The 20,863-nt window shown below is 37.2% G+C and overlaps 1 protein-coding gene across 1 annotated transcript in view; it reads left to right on the top strand.

Moving 5' to 3' along the window:
• Nucleotides 1-20,863, top strand: part of ANAPC10 (anaphase promoting complex subunit 10) — a 37,389-nt gene that overhangs the window by 226 nt on the left and 16,300 nt on the right. The window contains exons 2-4 of the mRNA XM_086611582.1: nt 6,060-6,176; nt 7,584-7,674; nt 8,461-8,581. Of these exons, the coding sequence (XP_086467708.1) occupies nt 6,062-6,176; nt 7,584-7,674; nt 8,461-8,581 (327 nt within the window). The 5' untranslated portion in view covers nt 6,060-6,061. The remainder of the gene's footprint in view (nt 1-6,059; nt 6,177-7,583; nt 7,675-8,460; nt 8,582-20,863) is intronic.

Below are 20,863 nucleotides of genomic sequence, written 5' to 3'. Positions count from 1 at the left end.
CGCCCGCCGGCGCGGGGTGAGGGGCTGGGGGCGGCTTATCTGGGGGGTCCTCCCTCCGAGCGTGTTCGCATCGCCCCCCCCGCCTCTGGCGGGGAGAGGGGAGCGCGATGTGGTGATTAAACACAGCCGATGATCGTGTTTCGTGAGTAGGTGTTGCGGGTTTGTTCGCAATGTCGAAGTGCTCTGTAGGCCTCGGGGACGCGGCCGTAGTGCGGTGTTGTAAAGCTAATTAATTGTACTTAGAATCGTAATTAAAAGTCCTACGAAGAAGTCGTGGGGGGAAGGGCTACCAGGGAGGCCTGAGTGAAAGCAGCTGGATTTGTCAAGCTAGTTACTGTGTTTTTAAAAGACTGCTTTCATTTGATAATAAGCTTATTTACGAGTGCTTGCATCCTTTGAAGAACAGCTTATATCCTTACTAGATAACTTTGGAAGTCTGGGCTTGTAAAAATAAATAAAAAAAAAGTTTCTTAGAATGTAGTTTATTTAGGTTGATATTTAGGGATACATGTATAAAAATTACTAATGTAACTCTCTTCTGCAGTTGCTCTAATTACCTTATATTTAGAGAAATATATTTGTTCGTGACAAGCAGTATACTGAAGGCAGAGTAAAAATAATAGGTGTTTCAAATAGTTTTGAGAGACTAATCTGAGGGATCCAATGTACTGGTGAGGTAGTTGTTGAAATAGGCTGCTACTGAACACTTACTATTGTTATTAAGTATTAATTAAACATTAGTAATTTGAATGTTCAGTGTTAGTGTTCTTTCTTCCATCTGAATAAAAAACAGGAACCATAGCAAGAGATTAGTTTCTGGATATATCTTGAGATCTTTAAAGGCCTTAAGCCAACAAGGGTCTATCCAAAGAAAACGAGAGCAGGGAAAAAAGCCGGAGAGGTAAAATAAGTAGTGCAAGTATGACTGTCGGGGGATCTAAGGTATGAAATCCCCTCCTGTTAGGAAGAACAGGAAAAATAGTCTTACAAATCATGTTTTTTTTCAAAAATGCTGGGGTAGTCAGTGTAGCCAGTTTTGCTGGAAAAGTTGTAGTCAGACACTTGCTAAAACTGAATAAAATGATATGGGAATGCAGTCAGAATAATAATTCTTAAAAAAAGAGCAAAGCTATCTGAACTTTGATCCCCTGAAATATTCTGAGGAGGTGTTTTGGCAGGAGAATTTGTCAGTAAGTGGAAGACAATTGAAAACGATATGCAAACAGGACGTGGACTAGTTTGGTTTGTTAAAAAGTCTGCATCAAACTCCTTTTTTTTACAGTAGCCAATGCAGTTAATAAGGAATATAAGGGGTTTGTCTTGGATTTTACTGTGTTTCTGCCATTGTCTGGGTTGATATTAAAAACAAGCTTCAGAAATGTGGTCTAAGAATAATTTTTGTGAGATCTTGTACAGGTGTTTGAAAAAGTGCTTTTGAAGCGACTCATAAATAATTCACTTTTAAAGGGGGATGTTACAAAGTGTCCTCCTGGCGAGTTCTGTGTGAATGGATTTTCATTGTTTTCTGTAATGATGAACACAAAATACGTTGCCAAGTTGAAAAGATTGCAAGCACTGTAGATAGATAGCAGATTAATTAATTAGTGTAATTAAGCTCAATTAACAACTGAGAGAGGAAGAGAACACAGGGAGAAAGAATCAAAGGCATAATTAGTGGAAAGAGTATTACTGAACAGCAAACAGTATCTCAAAAAAGCATTTGAGCGTTGTAGTGCATAGTAAATTAAATATTAATTGATAGTGTGATGTCCCTTCAACTAGACAAATGTTATTTTGGCATGTTAACAGGTGTGATTAAATGTAAACACAGGGAAAGTGATTAGTCTGCAGCGTTGAATAAAAGCCTTAGCTAAAATGGTATGGCTGGGTTTTTTTTTTAACTGTAGTACGTAGATCTCTAGGCTCTGCAAGAATATTAAGTTTATGAAACTCGGTTTCTGAAGGAAACTTGAAAGGCATAGGCACACTAGAAAAGAAGAAACTAAGCAAATTTGGTGGGTGCCCTCACATCTATAAAAGGGTTACTGGGTAAAAACTAGTGATTAGCTAGTCTTCGAGTTCTCTGCAGAGCAAGAGAAGTCATGCTTGTTTTCATAAGGTTATATTTGGGTTGGATGTTAAAGCAAAACGTTTGGCTTTTAGGTAGACAAAACAATGAAGCTGACTGTCCACAAAGATTGCGAAATCTCTTTTGCTGGAGAAGTAAATGGCTGGGCAGATATCTGTTGAGGACAGTCTAGTCTCTCAAAGGTCCTTACAGGTGTGCATTTAAACAGTTCTATGCATACTAATGTGATGGAATTAAAAATTTTAATTGGAATATACTGTTTTGGAATCCGCAAGTCTCCTTGAGCCTGGATTTTTATGGAGCTGTAGTAGGAAAGGGCCGCAATGTATCCTTCTCCATCTCCTCTTCAGTGTGTTGCGGAAAAGTGCATGTGTGCTTAGCGAAGGGTTTGCTTTCAGGTGTGCGCCTTTTAAAAGCATCTTCTGCCGGTGTACTGGCAATGACCTGTGTCTGGCTGTGAAAGGTAGACTGTTGAACCAGTTAAATCCACGCCACTGTGTTTGTAAACTGTATGTTTGTTAAAACATCTTTAATGGCTGCTACTTCACAGGGATGTTCTCTGGAAAAGATCTGACTTCTCTAAGGAAGGTGCTGAGGGATAAAGAGTTCAAGGAGGGGGATCGAAGGATGCATATACTGTGTAGTGGAAAGCGGCAAAATGGAAGTGTGTTGTTGATCATGTTAATAAGATGTTACTATATTAACATCTTGTTTATAAGAAAACAGCAGCCTGTTGATCTTTTCGAATAACTGAGCTGGAAAACTGGAGTTGTTTCCAGCCAATGCTTCTATAGATGCAGAGTGTCTTTCCGTTTTCATTGTGTGTCAAGAAGGGCTTCTAGAGAGATTATTTGTTTTCATGCAGCCTAAAAAAAAATCAGAAAAAAATTTCTCATTTTCTTATCTCCTTTGACTATTTGTTTTAATTATTATTTGGTGACTTAAATACATCTAACGTTAGGTATTTGTATCTTGTCCAAGCTGAGGTACTTGTACTTCTGCTAGTACAATGTCCAAAAGTGTTACTTGAGTGAGCTGTCCTGTTGCTGTATTATTTTTCCTTAGTACTTCTACCAGCTTTCTGCTTTTAAAATTCTTGCAATATTGGGAAACTTCAGCAAAGCTATCCAGAATGTATTGTTACGAAGCTGGCTAAAAAGAAGTTCTGTCATGAAAAACTGGCTTGATTAGTTCAGCCCATTAGTTCAAACATTAAAGATTTTCACATCACTAATGCACAATTTGTGACTGACTTACTTGCCAGCAGTGGTTTGGAGTTGAAATCTGGATCTTGAGTAGCTTTGCCTGTTAGGGAGAAGGAAACAAGATCAGTTTGAGACAGTAGGAAACTTGGATGATGTTTCTTGATGTGTATTTCAGACCCTCAAAATATATGCCTCAAACTTTTGTGAGCCAGTGCAATGGAAATCTTGGCAGTGTTAACTTATTTCGGCCTTCATTGTGTGTACTGAAGCTTCTAAGAAATCTTAATGTCATTGTCTTAAGGGATTCTACATACTTTAAAATTCTAGTCATTTTTCTAAAAGGTATGTGGAATCAACTTGCTGTGATAATCTGAGTGTACAGTGTAATTTCTGTGATTTACTTTATTTTACTGGGTCTTGATGGCATCTTTGCATACTCCTTGTGTCTTAAGGTTGGGCTTTTCTTTCCTAGGAAATAGCTGTTGTCGGATTGATGAAAATGTGGCTATCAGATTTGGAATTTGATATTTTTCTCTTGAAGTCAAAAATAATAAAGGAATATGAAGACTTGCTGGTGATGATATTCAAGAGGTGTTTTATATCTAATGAACAATTTAGCTTTATTTTTACAGCTGGGGAGAGCACCATTGCTGGTTTCTGTATGCATCTGAGAATTGAAATGAATGGAACTCAACCTGTCTTAGTTGGTTCATTGTCAGAAAAGCAACAAAATAGTGCAGAGTTCGGACTAGATGATTTGAACTTTAAAATTCATGAGTTCAGGAAAATAGTCTCCCCAATGCTTAATAAACATAATTTAAATTTTATTGTTGGATGGAGGTTGCACTAGATCATCTTTAAAGGTTCCTTCCAAGTCAAACCATTCTGTGAATCTGTAAGAAATGCTTATTTTTCTAGTAGTTGTGAACTGTTTTGTATTTTTTTCCAAGACTCTTTTAAATTCTTTAGAAGATTAGACTACTTGTGACATTGTGTTTTATTGAAGTTGCTATGAATAAAATTAAAGTAGTATTAAGTAGCAACTAGAGTCAGTTACTTATTTTCTATTCTAGTCTAAAGTCTGTTCTGCATATTAACAGGTTTATGGTGTAGCCAATTCAGTAGAGAACAGCTTCATTTTAAAGAGCCTGTTGTAAATACCTGATAAAAGTTTAAAAACAGATAAATACAGTGAGTAGGGAAGATTCATGTGCTAGTGTCTAGTGATAGGAATGTCTACATGGATTGCCTGTGGCATTTTTTTAATAGTTTGATTTTTTTTTGAACAAAACTTTTTTGCACAGGCAAAGACTTTAAAACATATTGTTGCATGAGGATTTTTTAATTGGAGGGCAATAGGATTAGTATATCTGTGAATTATATGAATATATATGTGATATCTATAGGATTAGCTGTGTAGGGTTCAACCCACTTGTCTGAGAGGATGGTATTTGAGCAAGGCTGTTTGTGGCCTTTTGTGATGCTTGCTGTTGTGCTTAGATTTTACTACACATGTAATTATTTCTATTTTATGGTAGTCAGGACTGCAGTCTTGTGTATGAGAAAGCAGCAAAAAAACCTGGAAGTCTGTCTCAAGCCTGTGTTTGCAAAATGGGAAAAAAAATTTATGCAAGGGCCAATAGAAAATGTTTGGTGTAGACAGCGATTTACACTACAGGACTCAGATTTCCTGTGTCTGACCAAGAGTTTTGAGCTGCAGAGTTATTCTTACATAGAAAATCTTGTCTCTGCCTTTTATCACTTCTGTAGCGGGTAAAGTCTGGATCCTGAGGATACCAGCTGAGTTCAGTACCTCATTTGCTATCTAGGAGAGGTACTGCAAGACTACTTCTGAGATTGAGCAGAGCATAATATGATGTCATGGATGTAAGCAAAGGTTTAGAAGTCACTCTAATTCCCTGACTTGAGTGACTTACGTTGAATTTTTAAGCTTTAATGTAGTTCCTTCATGGAACTTAATTTTTGGGGGATTTTTTTTTTTTTTAAAAAAGGTCTTTTAAGCTACTTTCTAAAGGTGTATTAAATGAAACCAGCATGATTATGGTGTAGTATATACAGCAGTAGTCTAGGCATTGAGACTGAGTGTGATTACTTGAGCAGTGCAAGTCACAGGTTAATGATTCGGATGAAGTTGTGCAGCTAAGGAAAGGGACCATGGACAAATGTGGCAATGACCAATCCCTGCCAAATTAAGGACTATACGATTTGTTTAAACTCTCATTTTCTCTTTTTAAGGAGTACAGGCTTGCTCTATCTTCTGAATAGGCTTCTGAACTTGCAGACTAAGAAAACTCTTATGTGTATGTGGGGGGAAATGAAGTTGTATTGCTAGCCTTTAAATCAACAGGGTCTGTTTTAATTTCTTAAAACCAAATCCAAATTTAGACTAGATCTAAGGAAGAAATTCTTTACTCTGAGGGTGATGAAACACTGGAACAGGTTGCCCAGAGTTGTGGCTGCCCCATCCCTGGAGGTGTTCAGGGTCAGGCTGAATGAGGCTTTGAGCAACCTGGTCTAGTGGAAGGTGTCCCTGCTTGTGGCAGGGAGTTTGGAACTGGATGATTTTTAAGGTCCCTTCTGACCCAAACCATTCTATGATTCTGTGTGTGTAAACCACATATTCTGTAGTGCGTCATGTAAGCGTGAAGCCAAAGAATTAAAGTGTCTATATGAACAAACTCAACCCTGTAATTTCCCATCAAGCTGAAAATGTATCAACTAACTTATTTGTTTTCTTTTACTAGAAATGACTACCCCGAACAAGACACCACCTGGTGCTGATCCAAAGCAGTTAGAGAGGACTGGTACTGTTAGAGAAATAGGCTCACAAGCAGTTTGGTCTCTTTCATCCTGTAAGCCAGGTAAAATCACAAAAAAAAGTGTAAAAAAACTGAATGTACATTTTTCTTCTTAGAATAGGTAATGTTTTATGTTTTGATAAGAAGACATAAATACAGAGTGCAGCAGTAAAACTGCTGTAGTGTGTGGGTAGCCACTACAAATAACTTTGGCCTAGTCTATATTTGATGCACTATGAAAGTTGAAACTATGTCAGAAATCCCACAATGAGGAAATATCTCTTAACAAAACAGATCTTTTACTGATTTTATACTGAGTTGTTTTTTTCACTTGCACAGCGAACAAGCTAAACCATGTAAGTAGAAACACACCCAGCATTGTGTAATCGTTTCTTTGCTTTTGTCATTTTGCCTGAGTATCTTCGATATTTAACTTGGAAGAACCATGCATCTGGGCGGCTTAAACGTTGTGTGGACTCGACTGTTACAGTGTAACTCCCTAAAATCCTGCAAGTAGAATGAAACTGTCCTAAGTGGTCTTGAGGTGCAGTTAATGATAGCTTATACCTGCTTAAAAAATAGCTAAAAATCTGTGTTCTTTTCATTTGAGGCGATTGAGTTGCGATTGCAGAAATATCTGTTGAGAATTGGTCTGGTATCTTGCTGCAACCTAGTCTGTGATCCCTTTATGTCACAATATTGTTCTCAGGCTGAACGTCTTTGGTCTGGTATCCTGATATCTTCCTTAGAGAAAAGTGTCAAGTGGTTTAGTCACTTCACAGTGAAGATCATTTTTTATTGCAGATTAAACTTCAGCGGCTGAATTAAAAGTGCAGCTAGTGTGGGCAATCAACAAAAGGATGTGATTTGTAAAAGGACAGATAATGAAGCAACAGGAGAATAAAGATTTGGGGTTTTTTCTTTATATGTGACAGCATTAAGTTTCAGGAATACTGTTTTCACCATCTACTACTTGTTCTAGCTACTGACTTGAAAAAGTAAAAATATTTCAGGACAATACTTGGAAAGAAAATGTTATATTTGGCTAAAATTTTATAATAAATGAATGGTCTTGGCTAATAATTTTCCTTTAGTTCAGCAGTTAGGTTACAGAATAGGTGGAAAAGCCTAACCATTAAGTATTGTTCTTGTAATTAGTATGAATTACCACTTAACCATTTGAAATTCCAGGACATGTTGAGTGGTTTCAAACCCCACAGACTTCAATAGGAGATAAGAATGCCAGGACACTCCAGTACTGAGCTTTGATTGACAGATTCCCCTGTGTCAGTTTTGTGTCACAAAAGCGTAGGCACACCTTGGATATCTAGAAAAAAATTCCTTATACCTTACAACTTAGGATATGTACTGTAGTTTGTAACAGCTGAAGAAAAGTTATGTCTGTTATGTCTGTGATGTCTGCATCAGGGAAATGAGATATTCAAGGCTATCACTTTTTCTTTTCCTTAGGATTTGGAGTGGATCAGTTGCGAGATGATAATCTAGAAACTTACTGGCAGTCAGATGGATCGCAGCCTCATTTGGTGAACATCCAATTTAGGTATTAAAAATTACTCTATACAGGTTAAGGTGTTTTGTATAACTTTGTATTGATTACTGTTCACCCAGATAGGAATTTTTAAAGTGCAGGAACTCCTAGGTTAATCTTGTTACCTGACTGGTAAGAAGCCAGTTAGATAGCATTTATAAAAATGAGATTTTCAAATGTTATGGTTACTAAATGCCTAAATAAGCAACAAAAAGAAATGTTTAATAGTATGTCATTTGTAACAGTTTCACATTTACCTACCTAAGGTGATGTTTTTGTCCTGACTTTCTGTCTATGAGTGTAATTTGAAGGGTAAACGACTGTTTTAAAAGTAGTCCGGTATGACTTAACAACTGATTGTTTGAGAAACCTTTTCCTGTTCTATTCTGTGTAGGATGCTTTCAGTCCTTTTTCTTTAACCAAACTGTTAAGACGAGGCTAGATGTTTGTCACCTTTTTTATTTGCTTTCTGGAAAACTCTTTAGTATAGTTATAGAGCCCATGTTTGATAAGCTAAACATATACTTCATCACATACAAGTACTTATTTGGTATTTTGGCCTTTTGTTGTATTTCTTGATATACTGGCACTTCTGAAGGCAAAGGACAACACTGAAAATCAACTCTGTGCATAACTTAATGTGGAAAGTTGCTGTAACAGTGCGGTTCTTACAAATGGGTAGACACACTTGTGTTAAGTTTTAGAGCGTTTAAATCCTTAGTTATTACAAACTAGCAACAAACTCATCCTGAATATTTTTTTTTATGATGCTTACATAGCCTTTGTTGGTTCTTGCAGAAGAAAAACAACAGTGAAGACGTTATGTATTTATGCAGACTACAAATCTGATGAAAGTTATACTCCAAGCAAAATCTCTGTCAGAGTAGGAAATAATTTTCATAATCTCCAGGAAATCCGGGTAGGTCAATGATTTTGCTTTGTCTTAAAATAGTCCTCTCTTGTTAGGACATCTGGTGTAGTAAAATTGTTTTTGGACGTAAAATATGACATTGTGCTTGGATAGGACAAAATGACTGAGTTAATTTTGGTGTTTGCTTTTAGTTTTTTGTCTTGTACATTTACTAGACTGGTTTCTGTTTTTATCAGGCACCATTACTAACATGGCTATAACAGACTTGATATAGATCCTGTGATGAATAAAGAGTGGGGTTTTCCAGAACAAGGCTGTTGAGAATTGGTGAAACTTTGGTCTCACTTAAAATATCCACAAACTCTATGCATTGCATACATCAAAAGGAAGACCTAGCTTTTAAATACTTGCACTTTTAGAATGAAAGAAAAAAGACATGGATTTAAGTTTTCGTGAATGGGTTGCTCAGCTATTGAGTCTCTCTAGGAATCAGAATTTAAAACTACACGTTTTAGTTATGGCTGTGTATGCTGCATAAATATCTTCGGAGTCTGGATTTCATTTCTGGAAGGCTGCATGAACTCAAATTTTTAACTGGTAGCGTCTGATTCAAAGCTCACTTTGAGACCTCGGAGGAAAGAAAGGAGGACGCAAGGCCTGATCATCAGTTATGCAAAGGTTTCTTTGCGTTCTACTGGTTAGAGAATCTTCCTAAAAGTGAGAATCTGTTATGTGCGTGCGATTGGCTGACTCTAGCCACTACTGATGGTGAGAGCTAGGGGAATTGCAACACAAACTTTTCAAAAATCATACACAAAGCAAGCAAGATAACAATTTAAATTGGAAATCTAATGGAAATTACAGTCGTCTTCATAAATGACATTTTGAGTATAGTTTTCGATCTTTTGCGATTTTTTTTTTTTTTTTTTTAGATTGGATAGTTGCTGAGATGTCAGTTTCAGAAGGGGTGCAGTATTTACTACAGGAAAGCTGGGAAGGGACTTTTTACAAGGGCATGTAGTGACAGGACAAGGGGAAATGGCTTTATTAAATTGAAAGAGGGAAGATTTAGATTAGATCTAAGGAAGAAATTTTTCACTCAGAGGGTGGTGAGGCACTGGAACAGGTTGCCCAGAGAAGTTGTAGATGTCTCATCCCTGAAAGTGTTCGAGGCCAGGTTGGATGAGGCTTTCGGCAACCTGGTGTAGTGGAGGGTTTCTCTGCCCATGGCAGGGGAGTTGGAACTAGATGATCTTTGAGGTCCCTTCCAACCCTAACCATTCTATGATTCTATTTTTAATAATATGGTGCAAAATCCTATTTGGTTTCTGTAGAGATAACATTCGATGCTTAAGACTTTGAATGTGACATAGATGTGTAGTGTTTTGTCAGTTTTGTTTTTTATTTAAAAAGTGTAATAGTGAAAACCAGTATTTTTTTAATGGTGATACTTCTAGCCAGAAGAAGTTTCTTTGGAACAACTGAGATCAGATTTGGGTTGCTTTAACTGCTTAGTTTTGCTAGCCTTTTTGTAAACCCTAAAAGCACATTTAAAATAATCCCTGGTCTTTGTAGAAGTCTACCTTGTAAACTAATCAGATTGCTTATGAGCAGATATCTTTGCTGATTTTGAGTTACAGTAGCCTCATATTTCAGATTCCTCTTCTCTGGAGCTCAGCAGCTCCTGGCTGGTATATTGGGAAGGTTTAACTTACCTCCCTTATATGGCAGGTATTACAGTAACAGAAGGATCAGAGTGGTGAGAAAAGAGAGGCGCTAAATAGCGGTTGGAATTTTTGCTTTTCACATTTTTACTGTTTTCACTTGTTATTCAGTGTTTGAAGTCTCAACAAGAGCAGCTTAGAAGGTTGCAGATGCAATGGGAATAGAAAGTGTAATACACATGTATGCCTCTTATGTTGGTGCTTTTATGGCTTTTCAATGATTTGTGACGTCCTCTCAAGTTTTGACCTATACTTTTATCCTGAACCTGAAATGGAAGGGTCTTGCCTCTTTCTCTTTTTTTTTTCTTAAATTAAATATTCTTTTGAAAGAAATGAATCATCACATTACTTTGACTTTCATCAGCTGCAAATTCTGTCTTTTAATCATCTTATTTGCATTGTAGCAATTTGGGAGTTATGCAGCAGCAGCTGGATCTTTTACTTCTTAGGCTTTGGGTCCCGTTTCCCAGTGTCCACTAGATGTCACTGTTGTCCTTAATTAGCAGTTGGATTTGTGTCTGTAGTCTCTTTCAATAACTAAATGATTAATCCTTCTATAATAATGTTTAGTACAGCATGATACATATAACTGCAATAACTTATGTTTCTTTTACAGTGGTAAGCTTCCACTTTTGAAGGTATATGTGTTACTAAAGATCTAGCCAAACAATAAAATGTGTAATAAGCATATTAGTCTTCTGCAGTTTCTCAGGCAGTAAGTATTTCTTTAGCTTTTTTCTTGCTGAACACAGGATTCTGTACTTACTGTATTTAGTTAAAAAAGGTACTTCTAAATGAAACAAGTTACTAGTATTTTTATAGTATATTAGTATGGCTATAATATGTTGCATGAGAGCAGTAATTCTTATGCATACCACGTGCTCAGATACTTTTTTTACTTCAAAACTGCGATGAAAACGTGATCAAGCTGCTTAATAATAAGATACAATACTTTGATGCTGCAAAATGCGAGTGATTAACTTTGTCACCACTGTAATGTTAAATATTGCTATCAATTTTCATATTTCTTAAACTGCTTGATACTCAGAATGTGTTTCTTAGTTTCCTTCAGTCTTGATAGTTTTTCTTTTCTTCAGCTTCTCTGACACATAGGCAGGTTATTAAAGCTGTGTGAGCTGTTACGAGCTCTTTAGAGAAATCTGCTTAATTATACAATGATTCCATTCGCTTCAAGACTGATTAACTGGGTGGAAAATCCAGCTAAATCATTTTATATTTTTCCATGAATGCTTGCCCAGCTCATAGTGTCTAATGAAAGTGCTATGATGCCTTTATGTATTTTCTTCCTAATGGTCTAATTTTCAAAACAATGCAATATGCTATTAGGCTAAGTTTTATCACTAATATAAGATTAGCTTTAGTTTGTGGCCTAGTATGTAGACACGTCCTTTTTGGAAGCTAATATGAAATTATTTTCTGAATAAAAGTGGTTTGGTTTTTTTTTCCTCTCTGAGAAACAAGTCATTTGTAGCCCAGCCTATAGGTGAGAACAGCTGTCATAATCTTGCAGTGTTATTCCCTTGCTCAGCTGGAGGAACTACAGTTAAGATGTATACAGGAAGCCTTCTCTAACTTAAGTGTCTTTTTTGTCACAGCTGTCATTTGGTTGGAGAGCAAATATTTTCTTGTTCCCAGTCTCAAGGGTTCTCCCACATAATGGGGCAAACAGTCTGGATGGACAAGATGGTCTATAAAGACGTTTTTTGGAACAGCATTCAGACTCCTCGGTATGCAATTTAAGTTATTACACTTTATCATGATATGAGAATAACCCAGTGCAAGGGATGTGAGTGAAATGTGGGCTGCAAGAGATCTCTAATCTCTTCAAATAATGCTCACCTGCTTGTTGCCTTTGTACCTCTCCAAGACATTTAGGTCATAAGCAGTTCATCTTGACATAAAAAGATTCAAGTGTTATGGTGCTAAGTGCAGATAGGATTTCAGGTTATATTCACCTAGTAGTTTCCACAGCTTCTGCTGTCAGCCTGTAACATAGGGGCTTCACACAGCAAGGCAAGACACCAGTAAGTTCTTGTATTAGCCAGTTCTACATCGTTGGATATAAAAGACGCTCTGGGAAGGTGTGGGTTAGACTTTCTGAAAATAGTTACTCACTTCTGTCATCAGTTCACATCTGAGAAGCCACTGGTGTTTAATTCCCAAATTAAACTTACTTTAAGAGGCAGAACACCTCCTGAAAGAGACAAAGTCTTCTATTCTGCTGTGCCCTGTAGAGGACGCAACAACAGAATGTGGCATACATGCCTTGACTGTAACTGAGTAAGATGCAACTAGACTGGTATAATTTTCTTCCTATTCCAGTAGGAGTTAGTTCTTCCAGTACACTTTTTGGACTTTCCCATGATTTTTGTTTGGAACAGGACATGTGTTTCATGTAGTTTTTGTGCAGTTAATAGAAATTGACAAACTTTGTGACAGGACTAGTGTAGTGTACAAGCTAGTGCATGGCATTGCTATGTGTACTTTGCTTTCAGATTGCTCAAGGGTAGTAAAAATCCACATGATGGATAAGATACATTAATTTTCAGGTGTAAAAGGAAATGATCAGAAATATTTCCCTGAAGGAGGGGACAGGAAGCCTCTGACCATGAATGTGCTCCCTTTATGCAGTAGGGCAAATCTGCAAACAGCATCGTGGCTTTGTGTAACATAGGTCAGCAAGGTGTTTGCTCTTTGCTTCTTTTGAAAGCCATTCAACCTGAAGCAATGCTGCTGGAACAGGGTAGCTCCTCAGGTTAACAGCCCTTAAGGTGTGCAATGCTCCGTCACGGGGCAGCGATTGATAGCCCTTGTGTAGGAAAGAGACGCTTTGTCACTGGAGGTTCTGTGTAGCCCACTGTGCATCAAAGAATGATACTGAGTATTAAACATTGCTTTGGAAGAGGCCTACATTAACTCAGTTGCTGTACGCTTTCCTCCTGGAACAAAACCCTACTTAAGGTTTTCAACAAGACTCAGTTTTGAAGGTGACTTTGAAGACTGAGGTGAAAGCCCTGTTATCTTAATATGTCTTTGCTGGCAACAGTGCGAGTCCTTTGTTTCAGCTTTTTGTTAAATTGCTGTTTCGTTTTCAGTTTGTTTTCTAACCCTTTTGGTCTTGCTTGGTGTTTTGTGGCCAGGTGCTCCAGAGCTGTCGCAAGCGCGGCAGTCTCCCTGGTGGGGTGGTGGTGTGACCGAGCACCACGGACAGGGCCGCTTCTCTGTTCCAGGGGATCCTGTGCTAGAGCAGGGAATTATCAACCAGACGAATGTTCAAACCGGGGAGTTTTGCTGATAAGTGGTTTAGGAAGTCGAGCCTATTGTAATCTCTTTACCTCTGCAGTGTGATTGTAGTGAAGAGGCTGGTCTTTTCCAGAAGTTTTCTGAAATCGAACAGCTAGCGATCTCAACTGGTGTTTTTCATGTGGAGTAAAAGTTGATACGGAGGAACAAGGGGATGGTAACTTGTCACAGGACTGTTGCAAGCTAATGAATCGAGAAAACATACCGCTTCCAAGTCTCTGATCAGACATTTCTAAGGTGCATTTTAAACTGCTTTCCTCTGAAGATGGAGTACTGAGTTGTTACTGCTTTATTTAGATTCCTCACTAGGCTTGAGGTACTTTGGTTAGAAACCATGCCTTTGTGTTCTTTCTTCCATGTAAGAAAAGATGCATTTCTGACCCCTAATTATTCCTTGGGTTCAGAATGTAAATTAAAAATATTCAGTCTGCTTTCTGCAAACTACACTTGATGCAAAGAAAAGATGAGTAAGTTTTAGCTTTATAGAATTTCAAACTGTTATCTTTCTTATGTGTCTCTAGGATGAGTTCATCACATCATCTTGTTCATTTTGATTGTTATTTTGCTGTTAGGCTAGTTGGATATGGATTTAGTTCATCAGGATGCAGACATTATGAGTTTCTTGCATCTAAAATTTACCAGTAATGGAAATCTGCAAAGCAGGGGAGTATAGTGATCCACTGGTGTTGGTTAGTTACTAAGCCTTGTGATTGATGTCAAGGTTAGGAGTCAAGTTTAGGAAGCAGGGTTATTTCCATTGATGCAGTTAGTACTCTGCATTTCCACCTTCCAGCAGAGAGGATATTTTGTGAGTATGGGGTGTTCACATGAACCCCTCTGTACAACCGAAAGGCTAATTTAATGACGTAACATCACCATTCTGTGCCAATGCCACTGTAGATGATATGGCCTGTTCATCATTACTGTTCTTATGGAAATCAACTAATATGTGTGTCAAACTGTGGAAATTATGAACAGAATTGCAGTCTCCTGCTTTTTATACCCTGGAATGGTAATACATTGGAATGGAGCTTACTATGCAATCATGAGAAATGCAGTTATTGAAATAGCCTTTTGTGCATATAGAATCATAGAATGGTTAGGGTTGGATGAGATATGTGTGTACAAATAGCGAGAACCACGTTAGATCTAGAAGAATTCTGAAGAAGGGAAGATTTTGATCCACACATCATTAAATTGTTAAGCATTTCTGTCTTACCTTGCTCTGAAATGGTATTTTAAGAGAAATAAACATCTCTTCTGTTGAATCTTAGAGAAAAAAGAGGAAAACTAAACATCAATTTTGTGCTGTGGCACATTACATGTAGAAAGAAATTTTTTTCTTGTTTTATATCCCAGCATTCAAAACCAAATCTATGAAGGAACATTTTTTTTTGCCACAGAGGGACTCAATTAGGCAAGGGTACCTTAGATGCCCTGTATTTTTTTAGTACTATCAGTCTGACTTCACTTTCTGAAGCAGAGGAGAAGCCATTTGAAAGAAAGTTGCAGCTGCTCCATGGAAGGCAGGAACTTGATGAAATACAGAGCTTTTCTCAAGAGAACTCCAGTATAGAGAGGCTAGGAACTGATGGAAGCACACAATTTTACGTATGTGTGAAAGCCTTGCCTGGAATTATGACCTTTTAAATATTATTCAATTTAAGTTCCACCATGGCAAAGGAATTAGAAAATATGTATGATTTTTCATGTAAAAGTGAAAGAGCTTCTCTCTTCACTCCCAATGAGAAAAGGCAAGATAACTTACTAATCATTTATGTTACGCTGTGTATTACCTCTTTTGTAGTGAGTGTTTGGTTACATGGTTTCATCTCTTTTCTGTGCATGAAATTCTAGTAGGATTTGAAGAGATTTCTTAGAAAGCTTGGTTGTTGTATATTTTACTTCTGTAAAAATTTTTCTTCTATGGATGGCTTAACACTTCAGGTTAAAAAAAAAAAAGGTATGTTATCAATGCAGGGAAACTGTCCTCCAATATGATGGTGGAATTTTTCATAGGCTCTAATACAAGCTTCCACTAATGTATTCTAACTACAGTACTATAAACAAATTCCAGTCCTTTCTCTGGTGGACAGGAGCAGGTTACAGATAGTGGTCTGTGTATAAGAGTGAGAAAGCCAAATACTTGAACTTTTTATATTAGTACTTTTTAAAAAAAAGTAGGAATAAGATTGTGGCCTTATAACAAATATAGACTAGTATAGGAAACCAACTGCAAATTTAGATGAGCATATTCTCTGACACACTGTTGAAGTATATAGGATGATAATGCTGTCGTAGAATGGTGTTAATCATCTTTTAGGAAGTGTAAGTGATTTGTTTGTAGTCTGTGCAGATTACCTGTGCTATTGAACCAATACCCCAGGTCAAAGTCTGCATCGGGTTGTGTCCAGTTTATACCTGACCTTTTGAAACTTGTAATTGTGATTTTCATTGGCACCAGATTGTGAATGCTTGATGCTTTTGTTCACATGATTTAGTTCTGTCTAGAATTGCCTGGTTTGCACTGGTATAATTTAGATCTACCAAAAAAACCTCCAGAAAACTGCTTGCTTATATGTGCATGCTTATGCATAGAGTTTCTTCTGCAATTAAGACAAAATAAAGCACTCTCCCTCCTAGTCCTTAAGACTCATTGTTCCCATTTGTTCATCAATTTGTTATACTGACTCAACTTTTTCTTGGTAACATTTTTCAGAAAAGGTATTTGTTTTCAGTGGTGCTTTAATATAGATTAAATACTTATTAGGGATTTAATATACCATTTATGCTCTGTGTTGTTCACAAAGTTTATTGCTTTATGGAATCCATATTTCCTTATTGATTATCTCAGTGATTCTCCTGTACTACAGACTTCCCAGATGGTTTTGGTAGACTTTTTAATTTTTGTAGTATCTGTATAATATCCAAAGGTGTAGAATACAGCCATGAAAGATGCTGGTTTTCCATTATATTGTCTTACCTTCTTTAGATCCTTAAAGGATTTGTTCGAGGAAGACTTGAATAATGAAGAGCAATGTACTAGGACTAGCCCCTTTACCATTCCTAATTAGTAAAAATGAAGAATCTCTTCTCTGCAGGAAGATTTTGTACGAAGGGCAAAGGGAGTACGTGTATGTGTTAATAAAAGTTCTGTGAGACTAGGGTCTGTCATTTTTCCTCTTCACACACTGTCAGTGGTGTGGTTGTGCTGCTGACCTACAAAAATCCTAGCTAGAGCTGCGGAATAGATCTTTTTTTTTTTTTTGACACTACCAACTTCTGCAGCTGATTTCCACACCCCCACCTCTGTGGTGCTGGCTTTTGTGAAAGCATTTTATGTAGCCTTTAACCCTTAGTGCTACATATAGCATCTCTTTGTTTCTTTTAAACCATGGCTTTTTTTCTTCTTAATGCCTGACTAGAGCGGAGGTGCTGATCTGTCTCTGATAGTAGTATCACCAAGTTTTTGGAGCTCCTAGAGAGGTCTATCAAATGTCTGTGTTCTTTAACTCCTAGGAATTAGTCCAAATATGTATATTTAGCTACAATAGATTATATATATTTAAAACAGTAGCTTTCCCCCTCAGTTTGTGCTCTTAAATTCAAGTTGTAATCAAACTTACGTGCTCTCAGGCTGAGGGAAGAAAAGCACGTTTTTCTTTTACATGCCCAAAACATAGTGAAAATCCCTGTGGACAGTCGTGTTTACAAGGGTAACTGTCTGCATTCAATCGTGGGTTATAAAAGTGCTTGCTTGAATAAATACACTGAGCTATCAGACAGAGCAACCAATAGTTCGTTGGACTAATTGACCTTGTCAGTAGAATAGAAACACTTGCAAGTAAAATTCCCATTGCCAGCAAAGTTGCAACTGAAAACCCCTGAAGAAACTGTGTATATCTTCTGACTATCTTGGAATGCAATGATTCAAGCAGCAGACATGTTGGGGGGGGGGGGGGGCGTGTAGGAAGGGGGAAGTCATTAACTGAGAGTTTCATATACCAGCGTTTTTCAGTGATTTTTTTTTTCATAGCATGAGGTTATACGCGTTCCTAAAATCATTAAGTAGATCATTTTTCACATTCAGAGTTATGTTTTCTAACAATTGTTACTACTTTCACCGTATCTCGAGTCCCCTTGTATTATTTGTTTTGCTGGTCTGCTTTTATTATAATGTACCCTTTTCAGAAAAGGCAAAGATGTTTGGCTAGTAACCACGGAATGTTGTAATGAGGGTGGAGTATGTTTGTCATTCTACAGCAATGGTTGACTTACAACCACACATACTGTGGCACTTTATCTTTTTGAATGTATTGAATATATTCAAATTGTGTAACAATGGAAAAGAATCGCAGTAAATAACAGAATATCTGTTCTTCCAGTCAAAAGTGTGATGGAACCGTTTTTTTACTTTACCAGTGATGAGTCATGTATCTTCTTATTAAAAAAGGAAAATATTTCACTCCAGAAATAAGTCTTCACAAATGAATTAGTCATATATTAGACATTTCCTTTAAAAAAGTTGGATAATGTCACACAGGTGGAAGTAGTATAAAAAAAAAAGCAACAGTGAAAGACGTAACAAGCTTCACTGTGTACTATGAAAACATGATTTTATTTTGGTTAGAAAACAAAACAGGAAAAATGGCATTTGGAAAAAAAAAAGTCTGAAAAACAGTCGAGTTAGCTGCTAAATAAACTTCAGAGATGATGGTTTAAAAAAAACACCAAGATTTGTAAAAGGGGCGGTGAGGGGGGGGGGATAGTGTATTTCACCTTAAGTAAGGGACAATGTGTAATAAGGGATTTTGTGGTTTTACAGCTCGGTGCATGTGTTTGAAAGCTGTTCTCTCAGCAACGTGGGTGGCAGGTTATGCTACCATATAATGTATTGTAGTTGGCTCTCCACACTTGTCAGGGTTAGCGTTCAACCATTCGGAAAATTTTCCCATTGTTCTATCATGTGAACCAAGGCTAGTGTTGAATTCCCAATAACCTTCTGCAGGAAAAAGAGGTTTAATTAGAAAGTTTGAAATTTGATTGCTTCTGTTATTGTCTTAATGTACTTCTCTCTAATTTAGGTGCTTATCTGCAAATGCAATCAGTTTTTGCTCAGAAAGATGAAAAACAAACTTAACGCTGTACTGCAGTTGCTTCAAAACTTTTAAAAGAAAACTTGTATACTCAATTCTGTCTTTCTTCAGCGTTAACACTCTATTTCCATCTTAAACATGTTTGCTTTAGATGGATCATAGCTTTTGGCAGCTACTGCATTTTTAGCAAATAATACTGTTTCTAGTAAGAGTTGCAAAAAGAAAAAACTTTGTGTGAGGTCCTTGTAAACTGAACCTTGGGAACGTTATGTTATTTCTGTATTTTCCCTTCCTTTGTGCTTCTTCTCTATTTGTGTCATGGTTATAAATTACGTCGTTTGAACTAGAGAATGAAAAACATTTTATTTTGTGATTCCTGTAATTTAAAAAGGAGAATGTTTGTTTTATGTGTATTTTTTTTCTTTTTACCTGTTATTTCAGAGCCTGGCACACAGAGAAATAAGCAATTATGGTATTGAAATTCCATTGTGCCAGCACCTCCAGGGCATAATCCAAAAAACCCAGAAAAATCGCCTGCTGGGTTGTATGCAGTATGCTTGTGTGAACATCAGTGTCTGCTGTTCACACATCATTTTTTACTGAAAGTTTCTGTTGGAATAAAGGTTCTGTGTTTGGAGAGTGCACTGGGATATTTGTTAATGGTTTTTCAAAGTTTGTGGAGATTTCTAATTACAGTTTATCAATGTAGTCTCACTACATGCTTCCTGCAGATAATCATTCATGCTTCAGAAGTAAGAGAAGCAAGCTGAGATTTGGTTTTGGCAGCATCAAAACCATATCAAGAAAGAGCTCAATGCTATTCTTTCGTTTAAGCATTCTGCTTGAAGTCTGAACATGGGAGTGAGGAGTAAGGTGGGTGGGTGGAGGGGGAGATGATAGCATAACAGCAGAGACTCAAATGCTTCGTTTCCCTGCTTCGATATTTTAACCCCTTCCCTTCCTTCCCCCGCCTTGCCTCTCTTTTTAATGCAAACGTGGTCTAGTTGACACTTTAAACCAGTACAAGTCCATCTAGCATTAGTTTATTCTGGGTTTAAGTGTGCAGGCTTACCTAGAATGTTTTCATGGTGCTCGATCAGATCACCTGCCTCAGTTCAGAATTCATTTTTACCATAGTTTACAAAACATGTGCAATACTATTCATTTACAAACTGTAGCATGTAGCAGCATCTATTTTCTCATTTGTTTTTAATCGCTCTGCACTTGGGCGTATTGTTGGAAGACCCTGGTAGGCAAACTGTTTAATGCAGGGATAGATGATTACAGTTTCTAGTCTTTTGCTCGATTCATGAAAGTTAAGAGAAAAGGAAATGATTCTTAACCAGATTATAAGGTTCAAGCAAGGTAAAGTGTGATAGTTTATGTTGATACTCAAGATAATTATCTATTTATTTGACTGAATAAACACTGCTAGAGTCCTTCTACTAGTAAAATTGCCAGTGGCAAATGATGTCAGTGTGTGCTTGCCAGTATGGAAATTATGCTTTTGGTTATCTATCTTAAAAAGTATTACAGAGTGACTTCACTTGTGGATTTTGGGTTGTGGGTTTTTTTTCGTTCCTGCCCCCCTCAACTGTGGTTAAGATCATGTCATATGACCATAGAACTATATACACGTGTGTCTTTTTCCTTCAGTGGTGTAATTGCAAGAGTGTTTTGTCTTCCTTTTTGCTGTTACCGATATGGTAATGGGCTGATTCTGAGGTATAGGTTATCTTAATTGCTTTTTCAGATTAAAGCGTAATGCTTTTCCCAGGTGTGGTCTTCTATGTTACATAGCAAATTATTTACGAGTTTATATTACTGTTTTTATAACTTCTTGTGAACAAATGCGCTACAATCCATTGCAGAAATTAGGTCAGCAGGTTGTTTGGGCACAATTAGATTTATATTTTTTTAATCATTGATGGGGGAATGCTGGCACTCTGAATTTCTATACAGTGTTAATTGCTATAATAACACCACGCATCTCTTAGTTTCCCTTGCTTGTAAAAATTTGAAGGGAAGCTTCTGGTAACGGTTTTAATTGCGTGTGTCCTGAAGGGGAAGTTGCTGTGTGGATTGTCAGTTTTTTTTCTTGAATGTTTGAAGAGGCTCCTGGTCACATAAGGCTTCAAGGTTTGAGCTGAGGAAAGCTGAAAATCTTTGCTTTCTTTGTTTGCCTG

This window comes from Tauraco erythrolophus, chromosome 5, assembly GCF_009769465.1.
Source record: "Tauraco erythrolophus isolate bTauEry1 chromosome 5, bTauEry1.pri, whole genome shotgun sequence".
In the NCBI taxonomy this organism is placed as follows: domain Eukaryota; kingdom Metazoa; phylum Chordata; class Aves; order Musophagiformes; family Musophagidae; genus Tauraco; species Tauraco erythrolophus.
Note: the sequence above shows the minus strand (reverse complement) of the source record. Positions and strands in the feature narration are given on the sequence as shown.